Source organism: Ciconia boyciana, chromosome 8 (assembly GCF_034638445.1).
Source record: "Ciconia boyciana chromosome 8, ASM3463844v1, whole genome shotgun sequence".
Lineage (NCBI taxonomy): Eukaryota > Metazoa > Chordata > Aves > Ciconiiformes > Ciconiidae > Ciconia > Ciconia boyciana.
Genome location: NC_132941.1, coordinates 53,379,488 through 53,398,795, shown reverse-complemented (window position 1 = coordinate 53,398,795; position 19,308 = coordinate 53,379,488). Strand labels below are relative to the sequence as shown.

Sequence of the window (19,308 nt, the reverse complement as noted above, 5' to 3'; positions counted from 1 at the left end):
TTGGCTTCAAACAACAAAATCTGCTTTTAATTTATTCTAGAATGGGAGGACTTAGTACATGTCCCTCAGATTGACTGCAACTTGCCGAGGCAATTTGTCTGCCCTATATATATTCCCGCCTGTCTTTTTTCATGGGGACCTTTGGCAGGCTAGTGACTGACTAAAGTTTTCTAGCAACAGCAGCCCATTCCATGCCTTCTTTTTTCTGGGAATCCTGAGGTCTCTCCTGTGCTGCCTGCCACATGTTACCCTTCTGTGCCCTTTCAGAGGGCTCCCAAGATGGAGGAGAGTGAGACACAGCTGGCATAAAGTGTTCTGGCAATGGCAACGTGTACCTTATCCTTTGCAGGGATCAGTTCTACTGTGCACATGAAGTTCACTAGTTCAGTCAGGTCTAAAAGGAGTACTGGAATATGCCTCTCCCTAGCACTAGAGCTGGGTAATACCTTGTTGTACACCAGCGTAGAACTGGTTCTCTAATAAACACTGAATCAGTGTTAATAGACAGGCTGGTGATAATCTTGTTTTCTTCTTTTGCCATGTAATACATTATTTTTTTAAGCTGCAGAAAGTATCCCTGACTTCCCCAAAGTACTGTATCTCTGTTCAGTTTTGATCGTTAACACAGAAACAGAAGGCTGCTCTTAAAAAACCCCAACAAACCCGCATTATTTCTCTGCTTTTGAAATTTTCAGAGTTTTAAGTTTACCAGTTGGAAGTCATCAACAAATAAAAAGCTGAGGTGTGACCAGAAATGTTTTTGCCAGTTCAGTAGAAGGCAACAAGAATATTTGCCATTCAGGCTTTTCCTTGGCCTGTATATTCTTCTTTGAGTCCTGTCCTAAAACTGTGTAACAAAATTGTCTGTATTCATATTGTACTGAAGCATCTCCTTAATTTAAAACATACTGCAATCTGTATCTATTTAGCAGAATGCTTAAGTGCATGTCCAGTTTTAAGCATGTGCTAAATTCCTCTTATGGTGTTACAAACAGAATCATAAGCAACCACAACATTTAACTTGGGCATTTTTTTCAGACTGACTGAAGTTTCCTTTGTAAGTACATCAAATAAAAAAAATAATGGTTAGAAATAACAATACCAGAACTTAGCACTAGGAGATAGATAAATCTGCATCTGTACCACTCTCCATGCCAAGTATTGTTATCTCCCTTTTACAGCTGTAAGCTGAATCACAGAAGGAAGAAGCCTGCTCTGTTGCATAAGTGACAGAAATGGTGGATATTGGGCAAGAATGCACATTTTTGATTCAGTATACTGAACCTGGCCTTTTGTTCAGTAGACTGGAATACGACTGACTTATTGCAATATTGACATATAAACAAAGTTGATGTTATAAATTGTTTTCTTTTGTGCAGAATACATGCGTAAAATATCGGACGTGGTGTCATATGTTCGTAGAGAAGTACAGAAAAAGAAAGGTATTTCCATGTTCAAATCAAGCTAATAGATTTTTAGGCAGCACCAGTGATGTCTGGGAGTAATAATATGTGAGTGCAGCTGGAAGCCACTGGTTAGAAAAACTGAGCTCACATTGGCCTCTGCAAGACACATTGATGGCAATCTTTTATATGTTTACATGACAAATGATTAATAGGTTTTGTGCTAATAGACAGCCAAATGAATAGCCTCAGGAGACACAGTGGCAGTGAAATAATTTCTGTTCATTCTAATTTAAATTGGAATAAGTGATGCTAGAATAGGTTCCCTACTGCTTAGTTTTAGTAACTTTTTTTAGAACTGCAATCACTTGTAATTTAGTTGAGTTAGGATTTAGGGGTTTGTTTTGAACACTTTGTTTTGGGCTCCACAGTACAAAAAAGATATTCACATAATGGATGAAGTTCAGCACAGGGCCACAAAGTTTATTGCAGAGTGTAAGTACATGACATACAAAGATGGGCTAAGAGAACTATGTTTGTTCAGCCTGGAGAAAAGGAAAGGGGGAATTTTAGTATTGCTTCAGCTACCTAATGAAAGATTACAGAGAAGGTGCAATCAGACAGGCAAAGGACACAGTTTGCTTCAATGGAAATTTTGCATAGATATTAGGAAAAAAATACTTTCACAGTGAAGGTAATCAGACATTGGGACAAGTTGCCCAGAGAAGCTGTGGAATTTTCGTTCTTGGGTATATTCAGACCTCAGCTGGTTATGACTCTGGACAACGTGATCTAACTTTGAAATTGGTTCTGAGTTTGAAGTTGGCTCTGTGCTGAGTAGGAGGTTGGATCAGGGGATTTCTAGGGTCCCTTCCAACCTAAATGACTCTATGATTCTGTTATTGACAAACTTTAATGTGGCTATTTAGCAGCCTTTACAAAATCAAATGATTTCTCAAATTAATTTCTAGTTCATCAGACCACAGTAGTACTGTCACTTGAAATTATGTACACCAACCTTCTCCTTCATTATCACAGCAGAAAGTCCAAAAAATATATAGCCCATGGAGCCTTTTTACTCACAAATAGGAAATCATCCCAGATTTGAAGTTGAGACGCATTGTTGCAATAAATTATATTTGATATTTTATGTTGGTTTTGTGCTCTCAGGTGGCAAACCAAAGGATCTGCAAAAACCAGTTTTATTTGCCATGGCATTTTGTAACGAGGGACTGTACGCAGCTGGAAGTGTAAGGCATCCTTTATGCTTTTAACTTGCTCTAATTGTGTGAAAATCAACATTCAAATGGAGTATATTTGCAGAGTTCACTGCAAAGACAAGTTAGAAAAAAGTGGAGGGCTGCAGAACTATAAAGGTCCTCTCTGGTGTTGTATATATTTTCTTTGTTAAGACTTGAGATAAGAAATCGGAAGGGAGCAAGGTGGGAAGAGATTCTGTACAATCCTATTTTTAACAAAAGACAAAGAGTATTCTAGAGGAACAGAAAAGAAAGATGGACAAAAAAGAGGAAAGGAGAGAAAACGGCCAATAGAACTGCCAAATTGTTTTGTGCAAGACCTAACTCAATATTTAATCCAAACTGACAATGCCATTGTACATTACTGCTTAAGAGCGGGACAAATTCTTATACTGTCTCAAAAAACCCAATATGGAATCTTAACTATTAACTGATGAGAGAGTCTGTTGTTATCAAACATGGACTGTTACTAAGACTTGTATTAAGGAACACCTTCATTTTCCAATAGATTTATTATCCAGGGTAAGAGTCATCTGGATTTAAACATAATAAAGGCAAATGAGACCATTAGTGATGGGATACAGTTAAACACTCTTACTTTAAAAATTTTCAGAAGTTCTTGCAGTTCGGTTTGCCAGAATGGGCTAGGATAAGTGATGTAGACCTGATGTGGACTTGTACTTTTCTGTGCAGGAGGGCATTTTATTCTTTTATCACATCAAAGATCTGCAGTATGAGATGAAAATCTGCGCTGATATCTTACAACCCATATCCAGCCTCATATTCTCTCCTAATTACACCGTACTTCTGCTTGTCACTGACCAGGTACGTCATTTGAGATAATAGCGTTATGTAATGGGATGTTCCTGTGATTCTATATGTGTATGCTGATACTGCTAGTACGAAATGTCTGTAATGTAATCACACAAGTCAACAAATTATTTCAGAGGTGAACGGAGTCCATCTTGTGTTTTTAATGAAAGATTGGAAAGATTTTTAATGAAGCACAGAACAATTGTCTCCTACAGATGGTGGATTATAAAGTACCTAATGCTGAGATTTCCCAACAGAAATACTTGTGTGTCTACAGTGGAGTACATGTTCAGGGTCTGGCTATGCAGTAGAGTTGTTCTGTGCATGTACTCGAATTCGTCTGGCAACCCAGTCCAAGATCCTTCTTTGACCAGCCTGATGTCCAGAAATCTTACACAAGGGTCCCAAATCCTCAAATTCCACCCATTTTTCCAGACCTTTAATAATTTATATTGGCATTTTTAAAGCTCTTCAAATATTTTTGAGATGTATGTGTGTGAGGAGGTTCTGGGTTCAGGACAGCAGTGCAATGGTAACTCTGGTCACACTCTCTCTGATTTTATTCTCCTTTTGTAAAATGAGTAGAGAAATTCTAAAAACTTTGTCCATATTAGTTATGCATTGTTTCTAAGAGGCATTGAGATCTTCAGATAAAAACATCTCTTAAAGCTTAAGATTTATGATTTGTGTTTTATCGTGTTTTAGAATATTTATTGATTCCTGGAGTAGCATGAAATAGGATGTTTTTAAATTATTTTATTAAAGCAATTTTGAGAAACAAAACTTCTTGAAAATATGAGTAGCTGGATCACTCTAAAATGAACTAACCTGATCTTCAGCTACTGTAAATTAATATAATCCACTAAATTCAGCTGAGTATTACTGGGCACTTTTAACCTCAGTTTAGAGTCAAATATAAAACTTTAAAGAATGAAGCTCAGAAAGATGGGTATTTTTTGTTGAAGTCTTTGAAAGCTTTTAATGAAAAGTTTCATAGCCCAGTGATGGATTATTTCTTCTTATTTGTCAGGGGACAGTCTATACTTACAAACCTGCCCACAGTGGAGAAGCTGTCAAACTCTTGGATGCATGCAGCAGTTGTTTTCTGGCAGCTGATTTTCTTACTCCAGGGAACAACTACTGTGTGGTAAGAAATGGTATTCTTTCTTATATATAATAGTGGCTCTTTTCAGGTAACCAATATGTTGCTAAAGCACAAAATCAAAAGCCTTGGAGAGATTGGGACTGTTCTGATATGTTACAGTTGTGTAACTTCTCATTAAGGAAGTAAATGGCATTAATTCAGTTATGGACTATAAAAGGGTCAGAATTTGCCATAGAATGTAGGGTGGGTAATTCACAGGCTGCTAAAATGTCATATTGGTTCTGCTGTTGATTTGTGTGACTCACTATAGTTCAGGAACATAGCTGAGCAAAAGGTGGATTCAATTCAGACAACAGATGTTGGAACAAGAATTTCCTACTGATCTTTCCAGCCTTCAGCACAAATTGGAACAGCCTGAGAGGTGCTTCTGTCCTGGCTCCAGGGACAAAGAAGGCCTTTACTCATGGATCTGTCCATTCTGAGAAATTCCTTGTTTTCCTCCTATGTCTTTGACTCCTGCAAGACATATATTTTAGCCAGCAAGTCTGATGCATCTCTAGGCTGTGAATTCTTCAGGCCAGCCTAGGAACCCTGGGATCTTAATCAGTTGGGTTTGCTGAATCTGTTTGCTTCTCCTTAGCATGGGAATGATAAATTTTACCTGACTCTGAATGAGTAATGTGAGGGTTGATTGATCTCTAGCCATACTTTATTGTGGAATTATAAAATTGCCTGGATATAAGAAGAACTCAAGCACCATTATGATATGCATAATTTTTCATGTGAGGAAACAAGACCTCACCTTAAGCCCTTTCCTATGCAAAGAAAACTACAAGCAGGCTTTTCTATTGCTAGCTGAATAGTGGGAGTGCTAATATTGATCAAGCTTGCCTGTTTTGCTCCAGACTGTCCCATTCTGCTTAAAGACCATTCCTGTAGTTGCAGCAATTCACAAAAATTATTAAACATTTTCCTTAGGTAGGTGTACCTTGCAGCAACCGGACTTAAAGGAAAAGCAAGATAATTCCAAGCAAAACTAGTAACCCTTGATCTGCTATGCTCAGGCATTAGTTGAATTTATATTCTATAGAAGATCACTAGTCACTTCCAGACTATTTGGTTATTCCACCCTCTTTTGACTATGTTTTTCTCTGTTCAACAGTCTGTAACAATTTCAGGTGAAGTACAAGTTTGGTTCCTGGAAGATGGAACTTGCCTCAGCAAGCTGAACCTTGATATTGAGGTACATGTAACCAGGAACTTATATAGTGACTGATACTTAATATTTTCTTTAATATTTTTCAATTCATAGCATAATATTCTACAGATTTGGATCAACCAGTGTCGAGGGAAGCTCAGTAGTGTCTTTGAACAACCCATGAAAGAGATTTAAAAAAGATTATCTTTCAGAATGTTTCCTTGAACTAATCATGTATTTAACTCGGCCATAAAGCAGAGAAAACATTTCAACTTAATGTCCTAGTGATATGTCTTTAAGCATACATTTGTAAAGAACAATCTAAATTTTTATGATATTACTTTATTAAATTTTTATTCAGTTCAGTGTCAGAACTGAAAGGAGAAGTTTCAGTTGTATAAAAACTAAATGCCTTGACTGATCTGAAAAACAGGTTTTAGGAATTGAGTTGATAAAAGTATTTCAAACTGCTAAAGCTTTGTCCTGATTTAAGATGCATTCAAACTCTGAAATCTGACATAGTGAGAAAAAAAATCCCCTTCTATAACAGCTGTACATATGACAGTGTACTCACTGTTTTATTTAGGTGGAACTTCTTTCACTTAAAATCTGGATAGTGGATATAACATTTTTTTTCTGAGGAGGGCAGAATTAGCTTTTGATATGTAGATACAGAGCATAGGTAAAAATGCCTATGATGTCTCTAAAATAATTTATTTGTTTAAAAAAAAGTTTTTTAGATAAACCACTTGGGGTTTCTTCTGCAAATTTTAGGGACTTTTAAATAGTAAAAGAAATTGCATACTAACATATAGTGTAATATATAAAAAGATATGGAACTATTAAGTATCTTTTACTTCTCAACTAGGCAACTGCTATGGCTTGCTGTCCCTCCTCCAACAGTGTTGCTGTAGGGACCAAAAGAGGTCAAATCTATTTCCTTGATGTTACCAAAGTTGAAGCTCCACGGGTTGTTCACCGAATCTTTCTTTCCAAATTTCCAGTGCTGTCTTTGCAGTAAGTACATAGTAACAAGGGCAGGAATATTGTCAATTTATTGCTTGAGTAATGCTGTTAGTTGAACAAAAAAAATGAAGTTTTTATTCTAAAAATAACAAAGTAAAATATTTTAACAGCTTCAGTTTTTTCTAAGATATTCTGAATTGCTTGCAAGAGAAGTAGTAGCAGGATTTATATGAGAGAAATATAATTTTAAGAAGGTTTGACTGAGCACTGAAGGTACTGATGTATAAGATCCTTTCTGACAGATCACCATATGCAGTAATTATGCACAATTCCATGTATCTGAATTTAGAGGGTTACTTCTCACTGAATATAAGTTTGAGGTTTTGTGAAGTCAAGTTTAAGCCTTTTGGTCATCCCTTCTTTTATGGTGGAGTTTTGTTACCATTGTTAATTATCCATTTGCTTACAGTTCCAGAATTTACCAGTCCTTCTGTAATTAGCTTTAGTGATCTAAAAGTCTTTTTTTGTTTTTTTAGTTGCTTTTTTCCAATTATTGAAAAATCTGAGAGTATTTTACTCCTACTTTTTAAAAAATAGAGTGGATTTTGAACTGTTAAACTTTAATATAAATCTGCTTGTTATTTGGAGACTCAGATGTGATCTCTTTTCACAGTTATCTAAGATGAAATATTAGAAATAGATACAGAAAGCAACTTATTCAAAGTCAAATCAATGTAAACAAAGACATGCCTATTCAAAATAATATCAAAATCTGTATAGTAGGAGTTTTTTTAAAAAGTGAACTTCAAAGAAAGATTTAATAAAGTTGTTAACATAGACTGCTATGGAGTATCATTAGCTTTAGATTGACCACCCACTCAGTTAGAAATTGCACTCATAGCACTGGACTTTATATCAGGCCCTAACCCTGTAAACCTAGAAGCTGAAATTTCTGTTGCCTTTATGCCCTCAATGAAGTCAGCAGAGTTATGGGAGTGGAATTATTTGATGCTTTTTATTGACTGTATTGAACTGTTTTCTACTTGGATTTATATTTTACCTAGTTATGATCAGAGTGGCCAGTTCCTCATCGCTAGAGCTACAGAAGGACATATCTTTATTCTAGATGCCCGGCCTTCAAAATTATTCCAAGTTCTTGGATATGTAGGTAATATATGTAACATTAATTACATTGTGTTTTCACTATGTCCTGTATTTTAAGTATACTTGCTGGTCAGACTAAGCCACTCTCCTTCATTCTACTTATTTTTTAGGAGGACTAAACATATTCTTCCCACCTGTTTCCCAAGGATATTTTGTCCTGGCCAATCTTTTTTTTTTTTTTTTTCCTCTGTAATTTTAGTTAGCAAAATGCACCAATATTACTTTTCTTCCAGGGCACGTATAAGTCACAGAGAAGAGAATGGATTAGCTGACCAACTGATCACAACTCCAGCACAAAAGTAATAGTCCTGGCAAAGAACTTAAGACCTTTGTGGCTCACCACAGGAGAACTTAGGCTAAAAAACTGTAGGTCATGATAGCTGGGTGCAATCTCCTGTTACAAATGTCTGCCCCAGACATCTTTAACATGGGGACTGCTGGGATTGTCAGCGTTGCTGGTTGATACTGAAGAATAAAAAATGATGGAATTTTAACTCACAAAAAAAATTCTTCTGAAATTTGTAAATTTGTTTATGCAGTCTCTCAATTCCAATAACATTATACTTACAAATCACATCTGTGCGTATAGATCTTCATCATAATTTTAAGTATAAAGGATGTTATTTTATAATTTTAATTGTTTTGACAAATATAGAATTACATCTCCTTAGATAATTTTTAGAATTTGCCTGATCATGTTCTCATCATCTGTCTGGCTTCTTAGAGGAGGGCTTTTCTGTGCTTTATCTGGCAGTTATCAGCAGACAGCCTCAAAATTGCTACAATTCAAGATGGATGTAAACTCAGATTTGAATATTTAATGTAATAACAACACTCTGGTGCTTAGCATTCTCAGCACCCGATGCCTCATGCTGAAGTTGTGTGCATGCAGCACTTTCTGAAACCGGGTTGTGGCTTGTCTGACATTTTATACAAGTTCAAAACTGTGTGGTTGAGCTGAGATGTATTCTGAACAGGTATCTCGTTTTGTTTCACATGGTACCTTAGTAAAAACAATGTTACCATGCTTCAGTAACAATTTGCATTGGTGTTCCCTACCTGCTTCAGTGTTGGCAGATGACGTGCTGGATCTTTCTGTAGTTTCTGACTTCAAGAATGACTTGGTTGAAGTGGTCGTACTTCTTAATGTAGCAGAGGTCCAGCGAGCAAGACTGGAAATTTTTTGTCTATCTTCAGCGCTCACAACAGGTAAGAATTGAAATATACACTATGTGATATTTTTCTAAGGCAAGAACATATTATTGCCATCCCTTAACACAAGATACTTACAATCTTAATGTCTTTCTTCATCTCATCTGTACATTCCCTGGGGACACCATTTCTCATACAGCAGTCTGTAGACTTATAGTCAGCTGAATCACTTTGGCAGAAAGACTGTGATAGTTTGAGGGAAAGCCAAGGAAGGAAGGAGAGAAGTCATTCACTTGCAGAATCACAAGGCCACCACTTTACTACTACTGCTGGTTGTTGTTTTTGTTGTTATTGTTGTTATTATTATTAACTACTGTGGAGGCAATGCCCAAAGCCAGCCACAAAGAGGCCTTGGGCTTGGCATCACCCATATGCAGACTAGCATATCAGGTGCTGAAAGTGCAATCAATCCCACCAGCCTCTTCAAAGAATTATTATAGGTATTTAATAGCTCATTAGGAAAAGGTTAAAGGTTGATATATCTCAAAAAATAATCATTCCCTGTCTTTGTTATAGCTTTTCTATATAAAAGCACCACAGAAAAAGTCCATGGTATTTAAAGATACTAACTTGAATCCCAATGAGGAATGTTACAGAGAAACATTCTATGAAAAAAACCAGCACTATGAGGAAAAGGGGAGAATTAAGGAGACTTAATGGCGTACCTGCATTCACCTTCTGGAAATCTGGCCCTGTGTATCTGCAGTGTGTAATGTACATACTGGGACATCACAGTTAGAATCTCTTCATAATCTGGAAGTAAAATGAAGGGAACCTGTTAGTCTTTCACTAAATTGGGTAACCCATGCTAAATTCTCAAATACTGTTTATGATTTGTTTTATATATGCCATCTTCACTGTGAAACAACTCAGTAATTTGTTTGTGTCATTCAGGACACAGTTATAATATTACAGCATTTTAGAAGTACTATAAGCAACAAAAAATGGACCTGAGTGTCATGAGTGATCCCAGACCTTTTAATTGTGTCTGATATTCTAGGAATATCTAAAACTGATATTCTAGGAATGCATTGATTTGGGGCACTTTCTGGAATCAGCTAGAAAACTAATTCAGTTGTCATGAAAGGGCTTAAATGCATTAACTTAACTAAGGCACAGTGCAGGCTAATGTTGTGCTCGGTGTCCTCACCATGCAGCCAGCACAGGACAGGCTTCGTTGGCAGTGGCACCACACACTTCCAGTTTTATGTGTCTTCCACCTAAGAATTGCCAAATTAATATAGTTTGAGGTTTCAGTGACGTCTTCTACCTGTCACATTACAGCAAAAGGCAGCCTGTGTTCATTGTTTACATCATTCTATTTTTATATCATTTTACTCACATTATATGCAATTGAATTACTAACAAAGCCTTTTGTGGAGAAAACTTCTGTAAAACTGTTACTAAGCCTAGTGTCAGATTTTTCTAGTTATTTACATTTAATTTTTAAAAGGCCTTACAATTTACAAACTTTTTAAAAAGTACTTTTCAATGACGTTAGTATTTTCTTTAAATATTCACTAACGTTGGGCTTCTTTTTGTGCCTATTTTTAGACCTATAAAATGGTCCTTGATTTTCAAAGTCGCTGAAGATCTACAGTTATTGCATCAGTCTTAATTTCAGGCGTCTCTTTAAAGCTCAAATTAAGGAACCAAAAAGAATAAAATGCCCTTTTGAACATGTGAACTTAAGAGTTTTAACCAATACCACCCATGCTGTGTGTACTTCATGGCAGAGATGCCTAAAAAAGTTCTAGATGAAGGCAATGATGACATGAACCTCCATGCAAACTAATTACACTGCTTACATAATACCCAAGAAGCAGGGTAAATTAGTGTATACAAATTGTCACATCACTGGGGTTAAACTGTTTCTAGTACTTATTCAGAGCTAGTAAAGCTATCTTTCTGCTTCACTGCAGTGTGTCACATCAGCACAACCCACAGAGTTAGTGTTAAAGCTAGATATCTTAATTCCCAGTCTCCTCCTTGAAAACTCATGTCATGCTCACTCCTTGCTGAGATTGGTTTTCATAATTGATAGGTGAAGCACCTGCATTAGTAGTAGTAATGCCTCTTCCTCCCTGTTTCTTTTTTCAATCTTTTAGATAATGATAAGTATGTTAATGAACAAGGAATGCTTAATGCTAATGCCATTAAAAAGGAGCAATATGATCTGGATTACCCTTTGAGCTCAGCAGTCAGACTGAAGGATAACATTGTGTATGGCTACTGTACCTGTGCACCTTTCATCTGTAAATACCATCTCTCTGAAGAGGTAATTCTCTGAAGCTGCTTTATTTTGGGTGGTGGTTAAATACGAGCAAACAAAGACTGTAGATGAAGTGAATAAAGAGGATTTTAAAGAAATCCTCTCTGCACTAAAAATACCTACTCCATCCATAAGCATCAACTTTCAGTATCCTACCACCTGCTCAGAAACCTGGCAAAAGTAATCTCCTTGTTCTATTACAGAGAAAGCCAAATATTGGTTCTTAAAACTCATACAGCTTGCAGGCACCTCACATGTAGCTTCTTTATTGGAGCTGTGCTTTTGTGCAGTCTGCTGAGTAACCTGAATATCCAGCTATTGAAGGAACTGAGCCAATGTGAGCCTATGACTCTAAGATGCAACTGCAAACCCAGCCCAGCCCTGCCTCGCAATGAAGTAGTGGGGGCTTCAGGAAGCCACTATCATTGCCTGCTGATGAACTGGAGCTCTCTGCAGCTCATAGGTCTCCCTCAGTTTGAGTCAGGTCACACAAGAAGGTGAATTCCAAAGGTGAGCATTCCTCCTTGCCAAGTCCCATACTTTCTGAGCCAAGAAACTCCAGGCCCAAACATACTGAATACAGACCCTTTTGAAGAGATGAGAAGCAGATCAGCAGCATAACAATGGTACTGTTTCCTGAACTCAGTAATGCAACAACATTTTAAATTGCAACGCATGTGATAACCCACAAAGCTCTCATTAGTCTTCTCAAAATGGCATTGATATTTCCATCATCTGAACTGGTGCTAACATTTTGTTTGTTTGGCAGAATATGTTGGAAGATCCATCAGTATTTTTGTCAGAAAAGAGGACTCCTAGCAATCAGTTTGGGTCAGGTTTCCTCTGTTTATCACCCAACAGCCGGTGGCTGGCGTCAGCAGCAAAGGATGGTGTTTTGTTCATCTATCATACTTTTACTATGGTAGGTAGGCATTCAGGCACAGGCTTTGTTTGGTTTACATGAGAAAGAGGTGTGAAAGCTACTTTCTTTCACTGTAAGCTTTTCTTCACTTGAATATAAGGTGTTCCAGAAAAATTTATTGAACATGAACTGACATAGCATCATACAGTACAGTTGTGTTTATAATGAATGTGTATACGATCATACAAACTACTTGCTTTCTCCTCCAGTAAATCTTAGAGTAGATAATTTTACTACTCTTCTTTATCTCCTGAAAAATCAATATACTACAAACTTGGCCCATGTATAGTAAAAAATTTTAAACTCATAAATCCTAGTCTTTTATGTACTTTGTATCGACATTTTGGATTGACTTTTATCTAAAAAGCATAATTTACAGACATATTCCATTAGAAAAATGTATTTGCTGATACTGCTTCTATGACTTTTCTAGGATATACTTGCTCAAAAGCATTGTCACTCATATGAAGGAGGGGGAATCAGATCCATGGTATTTTCACTGGATGGCAAATTCATCCTTGTTAATGGCAAAAATGATGGTGCCCTGGTGTGTCTGAAATGGAAGTATGTATAAAGTGGCAGACCAATATTGATGGTGTAAATTCTTGTATCCTGACAGACTAATTTTTGCATCTACTTGTGATTCTAGACTTCCTTTTTGTTAGTTTCAAGGAAAGGAGAAGAATTGGATAGAAATAAAATCACTCATCTTTAGAGGCAGTCTTCTAGTTCATGAAAAGTCTTGTACTTCGGGTATGGTTGCAATACAAGATATAGAGTATCTTCTGATAAGTATTAGCCATAGTGAGCTTCTTCTCACTCTCAAATAAACCATCTGAAAGGGGCTCTCTGGGCTTGTAAGGGATGTAATCTCATGAGATACTATTTTAACTCAGTGATTAGGAGACATCATAGCTTTAATGGGAATTCAACTGTGGCTACAGAGAGCTCTTAGCAGACATTAGGAGTAAGAGACAGTTGAAACTACAGCTTACAGTATAACAAATGTTCAGGTAGATGCATAGATTAAACATGACTCCTCCATAGCAATATTTCTTAATCTGGGTAATCCATCTTTAGAATTTAATTCTGTGGAAACTTCACTTAATTATGCAATTCTAGAACTCAAACAATATTGAATCATATGTAAAATATTGAATAGGCATTTTTAAGCAACTTAATAATTGTGTTATAAAGAATATTTAATACTTCATCCTTTTCCGTAATACACAAAAAAATACATCAGTACCCTTTCTGTTAACTAGGAAAATAAAGAAAATCGAAGTTAAGGAAGCTGCTTTTCACTGGCAATCTCTTCTTGCTATACTGAACGAGTCTACTTTGAATGAAAATATTGTTTTAAAATCTATGGCAGAATGGCAGTTTGACCCAGAATCCACATTGGAATCACTTCCAGAAGAGAAATTTAAGGTGTTTTCTTTATTTTTATGGGGGAAAAAGTTTGATCATTATCCTAAAATTACACATGATAAAACCTGTCCTCAAAACAAACTCTGATCCTTTTGTAAAAGTAGAATAATACCCCTGAGGATAGGCTGAATATGCTTAATTATTAATTTGTGGAATAGTATTATCAAGGAAATGGAATAGTTATGGGAAGATGACATTCACGTCTTCAATTTCACTTGGTTTCTTTAGCCACAGAAAACTCTGTGAAAGTCAGTTTCTCCTCATGTTATGTGTCATTCCCAGTGTGATGTTACTGCTATACATTGTGTGTTACTAGTCGTATATTTTTCTGTTGAAATCAAACAAAGCAGTGATTACAGAGATTAGTACAGTCAGCCCATTTGATTCAAAAGGCTTTGCATAATAGCAAGGGTTTGCAGGATCAAATCTGGGGGCTGGTTAGGGAATAAAAATTTCGTAACACTCCCTGGAATTTGGTGGTGGTGGTGTTGCTTCTAATGTGAGTCAATTTTTTATTTCATTTCTGTCCCTCTTTCATTCTCCTTAAGTACCTGAGATGGATGTTTATATCCTTAATTTCAGGAGGCACCACTTAAATCTTCCAATGTAGAGGTGACAGAAGAAGATGGAAATGTCACCAGTTTGTATTCAGCCAGTACCAATGACATGACATGGATAGGTCAGAAAATAAAGAAGGTACTTTCATAGAACAAGTATTAATCAAAGCCAGAGTTTTCAAGAGTCAGTAGTGATTTGGGGTGCCAAGTTATATGCTGTAAAGGAATACAGTTTCTAAAGCTTTTCTGACATTTGGACCTCTCTTTAAGGCATTGTGATCTAGACTTTTCGAACTCCTAGGTCAAGGTTATAAACACATCAGAGAAGGTACCTAGCACAATAGGAGCTCTGAAGACCAAAAAGACACTTCTACACAAGGAGTAAACTAAAGAAAAATTGCCAGAGAAATTGGCTTCCTTTAGAAACTTATAAAGACATTTTTCTTCTAAATGTCAAAAAGTTACACAGAAGATTATTACCAGAAACCAAGCAAGTGCTCTCTTCTTCGCAAGGGCCAGAATAACAAATTCCACAGCACTGATAAATCAATACTCAACAATATGACATTAATTACAAAACTGCTGAGGTTTATTTCAGGTTAAGGTTGAGGTATGTTATGTAACCAAAGTTTTTTATAAGTAAAAGTGCATCAAAGATCTGTCTACAGAGAGGAGATTTAGTGCTTTGTGAGCCTGGAAACTGCTATGTTAGTGTTAGTATAGATTATTTTTTTCCCAGAAATATGAATTTATGGATGCTAGGAGGTTCTTTCTGATATGAGCCAGAGCTGTGTATTTGTCCAGCTTTTGAGGTTCAATGATAGGACAAAGCAAAATATCATTGCTTTCTGGGTGATCTCAGGAGTGACTTTCCAAATTATGATACAGTTTCACAAGTGGCTCAAGTCAATCCAAGACATAGTGCCACTGAAAGTGGCATCTTCTCCATCGCTCTCCCGGACAGGTATTCCTGTTTCTGCTTTGATGCTGGCACTCATGCTTTTGTGTCTCTATTGGGATTTTTTTGGCAAATCCATGTGTCTGTGCATACACGAGTACTACTTGACTGCTAGTATCAGCTAGGGACAGGTGATGAGAAGCAAAGGTTGAAGGGCAGCAATGTGGTCCTAGGTTGTTTTAAGCTGCTCATTAATGTCCTAAGAGACTTGCACCTGACTTTTAGATGATGGAGTCCATCCAATGTCAGAATGATACACCCCTTCCTTTCAATCAATAGGCATCGTCCTACTTAAAGTTGTAAACTTATTTTAGAAAGCAAATTCCAGAGGTGCAGACTAATTGCAAAATTTTCCCTCAGATTAATTCGCAAGGCTGTAGGGGCAAAGAAAATTTAACAGCTTCCAGAATGAGTAAAAGATGTTATTTTACTTGTGTCTTTAAATATCCCACTGGAAATGCTTAGTGACAATGAAAAATCTAAGGAATATAAAACACTTAAATTCTAGCAGCAGGCTTTACTCAGTTCAATGTGTCTGTTATCATTGCACTTGTAATTACTTCTTTCTTTAATATTTTCTTTCTTTTATGTGCTATTGCTGTACAGCCAGTTTACAACATGACCTGGTTGTACAATCTTTTTTCTCTTGAGCAATTCTAAGAATCATCCTATTGAATTAGTATTATGTCTGTTTCAGTTATTAATCCCTTTGGAGTTTTGTTTTCTGTACAGATAATGTTACTTTAGATTATTTCAATCTTTTTTTCTCTTCTTGTGTATTTTTGTCTTTCAACAATATATTTGTTGTATGTCAGGTCATTAGAGAAGAGACTCAGAGGTTTGCTAACCAGAAGAAAGAGCTGCAAATGGGAATTAAAAAGCTGCATAAAACTGTGAGTTTCTTACAAGGGTAATGGCTCAGTTTACTAGTTTTGTTTACAAGTACACTTCCTTTATGGCTATCAGCTCTAGCTCTCAGTTACATTTTTGTCATAAACTCTGAGCAGACAGGTAATAAAGAGATGTGCTTCTTCAGGGACTATATGCTGAACCTGCCAGGAACTGTCTGGTTCTCAGTTTCCTTTGCTCCAAATAAATATTTTTGTACCACCATTATACCATGAGCAATCTATCCCCTCAGCAGGCCAGTTTCTGCCTAACAACCTTCCATTACAGAAACTACTGTCCTCTCCTCTTCCTTCTGTTTCCTTCCATAAAAACTGCTATCTGCAAGAGTATAAGGCAGAGGGTCACCTCGAGCAGTCTGCCCAGGACCATGTCCAGACAGATTTTGATTATCTCCAAGGATGGAGACTACATGACCTCTCTGGGCAACCTGTTCCAGTACTCAGTCACCCTCACAGTAAAAAAGCGTTTCCTGATGTTTGGGCGGAACCTCTTGTGTTTCAGTTTGTGCCCATTGCCTCTGGTCCTGTCACTGGGCACCACTGAAAAAAGCCTGGCTCCACCCTCTTAGCACCCTCCATTCAGGTATATACATTGATGAGATTCCCCCTAAGCCATTTCTTTTTCAGGCTCAACAGTCCCCGTTCTCTCAGCCTTTCCTCATATGAGAAATGCTCCAGTCCCATAATCACCTTCACTGGACTCTCCAGTATGTCCATGTCTCTCACCTCCCTCAACCTGCTAGCAACAGTCTCAATACAGCCCAGGATACCGCTAGCCTTTTTTGCTGCAAGGGCACATTGCTGGCTCGTGTTCAACTTGGTGTCCCCCAGGACCCCCAGCTACTTTTCTGCAAAGTTGTTTTCCAGTTGCTCAGCACCCAGCATGTCCTGGTGTATGAGGCTGTTCCTACCCAGGTACAGGAGTTTGCACTTCCCTTTGTTGAACTCTATGAGATAGATAACAACTCAATAAAGTGATACCAACTTAATAAAGTGCTCAGAACTAGGTGCAGGAATTTGCAGTTCCCTTTGTTGAACTGCATGAGATAGGTAACAACTTAATAAAGTGATAACAACTTAATAAAGTTCTCAGAACCAGAGAACAAAGAATTGTGTACCACAGGTTCTTAGAAAGTTTACACAACTTCACATTTAACATCCAAATCAACTTTAAGAGAAAGATTAAATATATTCACATAGTACTTTCTGTCACTAGCTACAGGCAGGACATTCTACCAATTACCATGAAGTGGTTAAAAGTGGAGGCAATTAAAATAATTTTCGCTGTTATCAAGTTCTATAGTGTTAAAAATAGCATTTCCTCTATTCACATTCAAATTACTTTTTATTCCTTATACTTATTTTAAACACAACAGATTCAGAAAATGATGCATGAAAATGAACAGGTGCCAGACATTGAGAAACTGGAGCAGCAGGAGTTCAACCTGGATATAGAAGAACAGGAAAGAGCGCAAGCAAAGGCTGAACGAGAAGTGGCCAGGGTATGATAGAATGGGGGGAGAACATTTTAAAACTAGCAGTGAAAAGGAGAAAGAATGATTGAAGAACAGAGGATGATCTCAAAGTTGCTGTTCACTGCTGAGAAGCAGGAAAACTTAAAAGTGTTTAAAGTCACTTTATGAAGCAGGTGAAGGTGCTGATGCAGACATTGCCAGTTGGAATATGATCTATGCCAGAAACTATAAATCTGACACTGTGGCCTTGGGCACCTTGCTTAAGTTCTAGAATGCTTTTCTTCACATATAAAATGATGCCTTTCAGTAGTATGCAATATAGTTTTGGGAGAAGATAGCTGCGATAGTCTAAGATGATGAAATATTGGTAATTCATTTCATCTGTTAGGTTTCTTTCAATAGACTCAATACAAATTGCCCATATCTTGTTATTTTGCACCACACCTTATTATTTTCTTTTCTGTATCTTGAAAGGTGAGGAAGGAGATTGAGATGGAGAATTTAGCCAACTGCTATTTGCAGGATATCATCAAACGTGAATGCTGGGATGCTATGTGTGTAAAAGGACGTGCAGTTAAGGTAACCTCTGCTTTCTAATTCATTTTCTGTAGTAGTTTATTGATTCCTTAAGGTACAGACAAAATAAATAGAAGTATAACACATTTCTGATTTGCTTATGGTATGGGAAAAAACTTACTTCTTCCCAGGACTCATGCAAATCTTTCATTCTGTTAATTTTGTCTGAGCCTGACTGATTTTACCTTCTAAGGTGGGTAAGAGTGCTGATAAGCAAATAAGCAACTCTTTAATTCCTTGATCTCAGAGAATATCTTTATGCAGTTTTGCTAAAAGGAGAGGTAAATATTATTTTTCTGTGTGCAGTCAGTATGCTTCTGCTACACAGAACGTAAAGGCAAAATTTAACCCTGATTTTGCCTATTTTAAACAGAGGGAGATTAGTCAAACTGATACTGGATTATCTCAAGGGTGGTGAAAGACCAAGTCATTTTACAAAAAATCTAGTTCTGGTTCAATTCTGTGGATAAAGAGGCCATATATATAGATTATTTTAAAAAAAAGGAAGAAAAAAGCAAATTTTAAACCAATCATTTTCACTACCAAAAAGGCATTTCAACTTGTCTTACCCCTGTATTTTTACTACCTTGTCTGTATTAATTGATCCTCAATTTTATTCCGGATTTTAAGAAGTCTTTATAACTGTTTAGCATCCAGGTATTGAACAAATGAATTGATAGATGCATTCTGAATAACTTTTTACTTTCTTTTCTTTTTTTTTTTTAATTTGAACAGTGCTTCCATATGGCTTGTGAAGTGAAGAATTATCCACTGAAGGAACGCAGTGAAGAAGAGCTGGAAACTTTGGAGAAAGTTCTCCGGTTAAAGAAGATTGAGACAGCTGATCTTAAGGTACAATCCCTTTGAAGTACTGTGTAAAGGCACTTCAGATCAGGATATTCTGAGTTGGCATCTTAACCCTTCTTTACATAGTTACATTTCTAAGGCCCACTTCCTTGCTGTAGAAATTGTCCAAAAACATTTTAAAAAATAAATAAAGATGAAATGTGTTTTTACTCAGAACAAATGTATTAGTATTAAAGACTCACAGAATAGCTGAGGTTAGAAGAGCCCTTTGGAAGTCATCTA

The 19,308-nt window shown here is 36.8% G+C and overlaps 1 protein-coding gene across 4 annotated transcripts in view; it reads left to right on the top strand.

Moving 5' to 3' along the window:
* The window catches only part of CFAP43 (cilia and flagella associated protein 43), a 49,297-nt gene that overhangs the window by 14,467 nt on the left and 15,522 nt on the right, over positions 1–19,308 (top strand). For 2 of the 4 annotated variants that reach the window (XM_072871365.1, XM_072871363.1), the window contains 17 exons: positions 1,380–1,442; positions 2,574–2,653; positions 3,356–3,487; positions 4,506–4,622; positions 5,743–5,823; positions 6,647–6,795; positions 7,809–7,912; positions 8,977–9,117; positions 11,229–11,398; positions 12,162–12,314; positions 12,748–12,878; positions 13,580–13,745; positions 14,328–14,441; positions 16,076–16,153; positions 17,545–17,670; positions 18,118–18,222; positions 18,955–19,071. In XM_072871365.1, the coding sequence (XP_072727466.1) occupies positions 1,380–1,442; positions 2,574–2,653; positions 3,356–3,487; positions 4,506–4,622; positions 5,743–5,823; positions 6,647–6,795; positions 7,809–7,912; positions 8,977–9,117; positions 11,229–11,398; positions 12,162–12,314; positions 12,748–12,878; positions 13,580–13,745; positions 14,328–14,441; positions 16,076–16,153; positions 17,545–17,670; positions 18,118–18,222; positions 18,955–19,071 (2,027 nt within the window). The remainder of the gene's footprint in view (positions 1–1,379; positions 1,443–2,573; positions 2,654–3,355; positions 3,488–4,505; positions 4,623–5,742; positions 5,824–6,646; positions 6,796–7,808; positions 7,913–8,976; positions 9,118–11,228; positions 11,399–12,161; positions 12,315–12,747; positions 12,879–13,579; positions 13,746–14,327; positions 14,442–16,075; positions 16,154–17,544; positions 17,671–18,117; positions 18,223–18,954; positions 19,072–19,308) is intronic. The other 2 variants (XM_072871362.1, XM_072871364.1) reach the window with 1 other exon arrangement.